This window comes from Delphinus delphis, chromosome 1, assembly GCF_949987515.2.
Source record: "Delphinus delphis chromosome 1, mDelDel1.2, whole genome shotgun sequence".
Lineage (NCBI taxonomy): Eukaryota > Metazoa > Chordata > Mammalia > Artiodactyla > Delphinidae > Delphinus > Delphinus delphis.
Genome location: NC_082683.1, coordinates 162424858 through 162433510, shown reverse-complemented (window position 1 = coordinate 162433510; position 8653 = coordinate 162424858). Strand labels below are relative to the sequence as shown.

The window sequence follows — 8653 nt, the reverse complement described above, 5'->3', positions numbered from 1 at the left end:
ATCTTTCTCATTCCCCTGTCTGTGAAAGAAGTTTCCAGCTCAATCCCTGGATCCCTCTTCACTTTTGGCCCATTTCAGGGAAGAGTAAAATCAGAGGACTGAAAGATCTTCACTCCCCCCCAGAGGTTAGCCATATGTTAGCCATATGATGTTTTTTCTGTTAACTCAAGGACTCAACAGCCTTGCCTGTTGCTGTCCCTACTAAGGGATATCAATGAAATATCAGGAAGGGTTTCCCAGTATCTCCATGAAATTCTTTCTCTGACCCTTCTCATGGCTTACCATATCTCTCTTTCTCATTGTAACTTCTGTGCATTAATCATGTCTTTTTATTTTCTGTATTTTCTTGTGTTTTTCTATTTTGGGAACTTGCTGATCCTGGAGAGACTGCCTCTCCCTGGGCTAACTAATTCCTAGAGATAGTAAAAGGTTCACTTGCATGTTTCTAATGCCAACCAACCAATCTAATCTCATATACCACAACCATTTGGGCTCTTACTGAACAATTAAACCCTGGATCATACCCCTCTGCCCTAATCACCCAGGGCCAGGTACCAGACAACTAGAGATAGGCCCTACACCCCAGAGCCCACTGAAATGATTCAAATTAGCCAACCCTAAGCCTACTCACCATGCCTTACCTGTTCCTTCCCACAAAAACCACAATAAAGTCTCTCGCCCATGTTTTCTTCCCTCTCCCTCTGCCTGCTAACTGACCTTGGTGCTTCCTCTGTGGCCCTTTGTGGCATGGCTGGTTCCCTCCTCTTGGGAACTGTGAAGTAACAGACTATCTTTTCAATGGCAGTCATCTCCTGATCTGTTGGCCTCACCATACCTGAGTAATAATAAAACCTATATTTTAAGACACTCTAGCTCAGTGCAGGACACATAAGAGTACTCAATAAATATTCATGAATGAGTGGCCAATGAAATGGGCAACTCAGCAAGTCAAGGCTTTTGCAGGTAACTGCTAGACCCCAAGGTTACGGCCAAGAGTAATTTCACTTTTCAAATTATATTTGGCTCTATCCTTCAATCAAACTTATCAGACCAAACTATACAAAAGTCCAGGAACGGGACTTGCCTCGTGGGTAAGACTCCACACTCCCAATGCAGGGGACCCGGGTTTGATCCCTGGTTGGGGAACTAGATCCCGCATGCATGCCACAACTAAGAAGTCCTCATGCTGCAACTAAAGATCCCGCATGCCACAACTAAGACCTGGCGTTTAGTGAATCTGCTATCTTCTACGACTGTATCCCCAAGACCTAGTACAGTGTCTGGCACACAGCAAAATGAAAGGAGAAAGCAAAGAAACACAGTCTTTTTTTTTTTTTTTTTTTTGCTGCCTTGGGTCTTCATTGCTGCGCGCGGGCTTTTCTCTAGTTGTGACGAGTGGGGGCTACACTTCGTTGCAGTGCGTGGGCTTCTCATTATGGTGGCTTCTCTTGTTGTGGAGCACAGGCTCTAGGCACACGGGCTTCAGTAGTTGCAGTAGGTGGGCTCAGTAGTTGTGGCATGTGGGCCCTAGAGTATGCAGGCTTCAGTAGTTGTGGTGTGCGGGCTCAGTAGCTGTGGCTTGCGGGCTCTAGAGCGCAGGCTCAGTAGTTGTGGTGCATGGGCTTAGTTGCTCCACAGTATGTGGGATCTTCCTGGACCAGAGCCTGAACCCTTGTTCCCTGCACTGGCAGGCGGATTCTTAACCACTGTGTCACCAGGGAAGTTCCAAGAAACACATTCTATTACATACAAGAATCTAATCTCTTTTAACAGGAAAGAGAATATTTGCAATAAATGGAATTACTTTAAGTGGTTAGGAATTTGAGAGAAAATTCTTCTCATACCACATCCTAAACTGAACTTTTGATGGAATAAGGCATTAAATATAAGAAATTTAAACTATAGAAGAAATAGAAAAGATACTTACCAACTTGCCAAGCTTAGAATAGAGGGACAGACTAACACAGTATAAACTTCTAAAACCATTCTAGGTCCAACAATCATGCAAACAAACATAAACAGATCCATGAAAATTAAAAATTTCCATGTTGGAGAAAAGATGGCAGAAGTAGTAGGACATGGTGTGTGTCAAGATTCTTAAAAATATTTACACTCTTTGCTATAATAAAGTACCAGTATGTTTGGATGGAAGGAAAGGGATTTTGAAACAAAAGGATCTAGGTTTAGGTTTACATCTTAGAATAAATTAATGTCTGAGATGGGGATATTACTATTTACCTGAAAAAGCCATTGAGAATAGGAGTAATGCAAGTAAAATTTCTGGAGATAGTTAGTGCTCAATAAGTAATCATTTTTATTAGCCATTATGACTATTTTGTATCTAAAATATCTCAGAGCAAAGTTAACTATGAAATTAGCTTTATACACAGAAGTGTCTACATGGATTATTTATAGTCAGAAATATCCTAAATGTCTTCCCACAGGAAATGGCTACATGAATTATGGCTCATGTTCTCACTGGAATATCTTGCATCCATTAAAATGAATGTTTATGTCGGTTATGTAATATCATGGCAAAATGCTCATGGCGGGCTTCCCTGGTGGCGCAGTGGTTGAGAATCTGCCTGCTAATGCAGGGGAAACGGGTTCGAGCCCTGGTCTGGGAGGATCCCACATGCCGCAGAGCAACTAGGCCCGTGAGCCACAACTACCGAGCCTGCGCGTCTGGAGCCTGTGCTCCGCAGCAAGAGAGGCCGCGATAGTGAGAGGCCCGCACACCGCGATGAAGAATGGCCCCCGCTTGCCACAACTAGAGAAAGCCCTCGCACAGAAACGAAGACCCAACACAGCAAAAATAAATAAATAAACGAATAAACTCCCACCCCCAACATCTTCTTTAAAAAATAAAAAATGCTCATGGCAATGTTCAGTGGAAAAAAGCTGAGTACGATTACAATTTTATAAAAGGAAAAAATATGAATAACAGCCTGGCAGAAAAAATACTGAAATGTTAACAATGACTGTGCTTATGAAGACTGTGCATTATGTATTTTCTAGTATTATTTTCTTCATTTTCCAATTTTTTTAAAGTGAGTACGGAATATTTTTGAAATTAAAATCTATACATTTAGGGAAGGAAAAACAAAGACGCTCTGAAAACTTAATTTTGGGCAACGTGACGGAGGCTATGACACCTCTCTGCCCTGAAAATTTCTGAAAAGGGAGAGGAACCCTCTGAAATTCTAAGACTGAAGACTTGACTTGTCAATGACCTTATCTATTATGAGAATCCTTGAGGACTCTGATGGGGACCACAGGGCAAGAATCCAGAAGCGCTGGTCAACCAGAGTCTATTCTTGGAACCATATTTGGGGAAATGGATCAGCGCCTTCACCTAGTGCACTTGGGGAGGGACAAGCTTCCAGATGTACAAACATCTGACTGCTGTCTGCCTCAGAATCTGTCTTTTCCTGCATCCTTTTCCCTTTCCTCCTTCTCACACTTCTATCATCCGCCTCCCCTCAAAAGCTGAGAGTTTGACAAAACAATCCGGTGTAGAATGTGTAATAGCACGGTGTTTCCAGAGGGCAGTTCAGCAATAATGGGCGCACCCTTTAATTTAATCATCTTACTATTGGCAATCAATCCCAATGAAATAAACAGAGAGATGTGGGGAAAATGTATTTAAAAAGCTGCCGATCAGGACTTCCCTGGTGGTCCAGCGGTTAAGAATCCGCCTGCTAATGCAGGTGACGCAGCTTCGATCCCGGGTTGGGGAACTAAGATCCCACATGCCGCCGGGCAACTAAGCCCGGGTGCCACAACTGCTGAGCCCATGCACCTCAACTAGAGAGCTCATGTGCTGCAACTACTGAGCGTGGGTGCTCTGGAGCCTGCGCACCACAACTAGAGAGAAGGCCGCGCCGCGCACCGCAATGACAGATCCCACGAGCCGCAACTAAGACCCAACACAGCCAAATTAAAAAGAAAAAAAAAAAAAAAGCTGCTGATCATCAAGGTAAGGTACAACCGTGGGGGCGCTGGTTGAATAAAGTAATGCTTATCTATATGGTGAACTAATGTGAAGCTATTCAAATTGTTTTGGAAGAATATTATTGTAAGTGTTAAGTGAAAAAAAGGAGTAAACTAAACTCTAGGACTCCAATTCAGGAAAAGAAAGACAAACAAAATCCCCGCAGATGTGTGGGTATGTGAATTTGAGTCGACCAGAAGAATACTACTCCAGTAAGTTGAAATAGTTTTATTTAGGTTGCATCATGTTGCATGACTACTCATTCCTTTACACTTTTTGCATGTTTTTAGTGCTTTTTTTTTAACAATAAGCATACATTAATTTCAATACAACAAAAAATGGAATATTATCTAACAAACAAACGAACTAGTAATTATTATGGAAATTGAAGAATTTTTATGTCTAAGATTATCTATATTTCAAGGAGAAAATGATTGCTCATCTTATCTTTTCAGTCCTTTGTACCTGGATCTCCTCACCATCAACAATGACACCATCTACTCACTCATAAAACTTAGTGAATGTGTATTAGAACCTCAGTATGCCCTGACATTCAGTTCCTTGCCTTGGTGATGAGTCTATATGTAGGTTCATTTAGCAGTTATGAAAAGATTTTGTGAATTGTTGGACTTCCCATGCCTACTTTCAGAGACAACTGGATTTTCTGGGTCAGCCCATGTGGGCATCAGCTGACAAAGATTGCTGTGGAAACAGATCTAGGGCCAAAATCAACATGTTGGCCCCAAGAAGGTAAGGACTGTATTTGTCTTACTTTTGGTTTTATGCTCAGCAACCAGCATGCCTACCTGTACATATAGGAATCACTTAGTAATATGTGAATCAGTTTTGAATGAGTGAATCAATGAGTTGATATTTGTTTCATAAATGAAGGAAAAACTCAAACAAAAAACAGTGGTGTGTTGACATCCTATTACTTTTTGGGGGGATGGGAGACAATTCTTTACAAATCTCTCACAGTCTTCACATCTAGGCATTAACAGCCAATTTACTCAGATTTACTTACATTCCAGGATAGTAAAGAGAGAGAGGATGTTTCCCTCCATGGAGAGGGTCCAAGACAGTAAAGATAAAGATCTGTCTCTCCCCTTCTCAGGGAAGATGTGTTTACATTGCAGGGTAACAAAGATCCTGTCTTGAGCGGGTGGGGGGGATGCGGCAGCTCAGGGTTCCTCAGCGTCAGACGCCCACTCTGTGCATGGTATTCACGCGCGCCCACCTCTGCATCGCCCCCATGGGACTTGGGGAGTAAGGAACCCATGCAAATAGGAAACTTACACTGCTGTGCTGTGAGTAATAAAGCATCTAAGTCGATCTGGGCTCATTGTCTCCTTGTTGGCTAAATCTATGGGGCTGTGAGAAGACAACCCATCAGTTGTCACTGAGCTCTTAGTGAATGCTTGGCCATTGGACACACCTATTACTGTTTTTGCTTGGTGTCGATGGTCTAAGTGAGCAAAAGTGGGTTGGTGGAAGTACCCTGAGTATGTGTGATAGTACTTTGTCAAATTAGCATTTGGTAAGTGGGGTGTGTGGTGCTGGAGAGTGAGCTGAGTTCGGTTGAAAACAGACCACAGGAGAAATTGAGATAGAGGTTTAGTCCTCACGGGTTGAAGGAGGTACCAGCCACATTTCAAGGGACTACATGGGGAGGTCAAGGCAGAGGTAGAGAGAAAGGCAGGACCTGGAGCACCTGCCTCTATTAGGATCTGTGTGTACAGGGCTTTGGAGTTCCTGGGCTAGGGCCAGATTGGTCAATTCAGACCAAAAGAGCGGGGTTTTGGTAAGCTCCACTGGGGTGAGGGTGGAGTTATCCAAGGGGCACATAAAGGAGCAGGAGCTGGGAGGCAGGGGAGACTGTTGGTCACAAGGGCTGTTGGGAAGTCACATCAGGAACTTACATTTGCTTGGGACCCTGCAGGCTGCGCTCTAGGGCACAGGCCTGCATGAGCGGCCTAGTGTTCCCTTAAGGCCCTGCTGAAGAAAATGGAGGCAGAGGCAGCAACACCATGGAGTAACTCAGCTAAACTCTTGACGATGCGCGTCATATTCAGATGAACTTCTCCTTTGTGACTTTGGCTAAATTACTTAATGCCTCAGGTTCCTATATCTACCTATATCTATGAGACGACTTTCTTATAGGGTTGTTATAAAGCTTAAATACAAAGCATCCAGCAGAGTGGCGGACACACAGTAGTGCTGTGCTTGCAACAGTTAATCTACCCTCTTCCCTGTAAGCCCAGAAATCGTATTACAATGTACTAAATTAGCAACTATTGACTACTCTTTTTATAACTTTTAATCTAAAATTTCCACTTAGAAGAAAAGCTCTCTTTAAATAAATAATTTCATTTAAAATTCTTATTAAAAGTAATTATAGATGCTTTTTCACAGCAATATTTAAAAGATACTTTAATAAACCAGTTGTCAATATGTAAAGTCACACAAGAAATATACAAACTAGCTTACTGCACAGATGGAAATCTTATTTATCTCAATTCCCCAGAGGGAAGAGGGAAGGGGAATATTTATTAAGCGACACTCTCCAAGCCACTTTACAGGCGTTATCTTATTTAAAGCATTCAGCAATTTTCTGTTTCATTATTTTGCAAATGAAGAAACTTAGGCTCAGAGAGATTGTAACTTGTACATGTTCAGAGTGTGGTGGAACCAGAATTTGAACCTTGATTCTGTTTGACTTCAGAGCATGAAGTCTTTCCTTTACAAGTTTGAGGAACTGATCTGTAGAGAGTGTCTACTCTAAGCCTCAAGGCCTCGGCCCCTCATTCTCTGCGCCTTCCTTGTCTTTCCTTGGGCTTCCATCCCTGTCCTTCTCGATGAATTATGACCTCCTCAGTGATTACGTCCATTATCCTCAGCATGGCGGGGTTTTCTGGCATAACTAAAGCTGGAACTTCGAGTCCTCTGGTGTGTGGGATTCTCCCTCCTCCCAAGTATTGAACTGCATCACTTAATATGCAAAGAGGGTTTTAAAATTTTTCTTTGCTTGCTTGCTTGTTTTTTCCAAAGGAGTGAAGAGGATCTGGTGAAAGAGCTGGGGGTGAGAGTGATAGTGGAGGGACTACACGGCATCCCAGTGGACGTTTGCCATTTTAATTTTTTGGACCTTCTAACTTTTTTTTTTTTTTTAACTAAAGGACATTTATTTGTTTCTCAGTAAGACTTTGTCTTGAGGACATAACTAAACCGCGTCACCACCCCCACCCTGGTTTGAAGAAGGGTTAGTACAGTGAATGTTATAAAGCAGATACGAACAGTCTGAAGGACTGGAAACAACATTAACTGACAAAAACCAACTTCCACCTAAATCACCATAAAAATGTTTAAGTAAAAAAAAAAAAAAGGAGTGGAGAGAAGGGGGCAAAGGGGGTTTCAGATCGAACAAGATCCTATTTCATCTAATACACTCAATCCTGGCTAGAGTGTACCAAAATGGAAACAGGATTACTATAATACAAAACTTCTACTACAGCACACTGTACACACCTGTGTTCCAAGCCCACCCCCATCCCCCTAACGCTTCCAAACTCAACTATTTCCCGGCCTGTTGGGCCTGTCGACGAAGGAGCACGTAGATCTTCTCTTTACTCCAGTCTTTGTTATAAGGCTGGTATGTCTGGGTATCAGCTCCGTAAACGAGGCAGCTGAGGTTGGCCAGGTCATCCACGACGTCAAGTAACTGACTGATACCATACGTGATAGAGGGGCTGTTGGGATTCATTCTCTTCAGGTGTTCATACATTTTACAAACACCTTCCATGCATTCATTCACAGATTCATAGTCAGCATAAGTTCTGCTTCTGGCCTCTCGGTAGGCTGTACCAGCAAAATGGTGTGAGACATCGCGCCACACTCTCGCCGCCGCCGTCGCCGACTCCGCTCTGGACCTTCTAACTTCTGAGTCCTCTCTGTGTATTTAAGACTTTCACAGTGTGAGGGGAGAGGTCCAGACAATTGTCCTGGCCTCTTTGTAGCCTGAATGCGCCACATGACTGAGGTCTAGGCAATGAGACAAACCTTGCAAGGGCTCTGAATTGGGAGCTAGTGAGCTAGAGGAGGTCTGGGCCAGAAGCTGAGAGATTAGTGTCACCGAAAGACTTTGTCAATGTCTGGGAGCCATCAGCATCTCTTGGGGGCCAAGGAACAGTACAACCCACTGTTGGATAAGAGGCTGTCCTTCCACACTGCTTCTGGTTGCCACTCGGCCACAGCCCTGGGCATGGCTGGTACCCTGAGGACTTCGGGTTCATCAGGGAAAGAGCCCTGAGTTCTATAGGGGTGTCTTCGTATCCTCCTGAGGGGCATACTTAGTAGAGGGGCCAGGACCCTCAATGAGGAGCTGGGGCAGGGAACATGAGCAACATTTTTCTGAGCACTCGTTAGATGCTCTCCCAGGGAGGGAGGGAGACTGGGAGGATTCAAAGGGGTGGTTTCTGTGTGAGCAGGTGGCAAAGGGCCATGATACTCTGGAACAGATGAAGTCTGAGGTATTCAGGTGACCTATACATTCGAGAGATCTCTCATCAAAAACCCTGCCAAAGAGTGTGGGCTTGAAGCCGTAAAGATCGATTTCATATCCCACCTCTGACACAAATAAGGTGTGTCAGTGACATGTCAGAG

At 43.6% G+C, this 8653-nt stretch overlaps 1 protein-coding gene across 1 annotated transcript; it reads right to left on the bottom strand.

The window, feature by feature from the left end:
* Positions 1-7243: 7243 nt before the first annotated feature.
* Positions 7244-7876, bottom strand: ERH (ERH mRNA splicing and mitosis factor). Its single transcript, XM_069540642.1, is given in 2 exon segments — positions 7244-7831; positions 7834-7876. Coding segments are annotated over 2 exon segments (309 nt in total). The 3' UTR covers positions 7244-7565.
* Between the last annotated feature and the right edge of the window lie 777 nt (positions 7877-8653).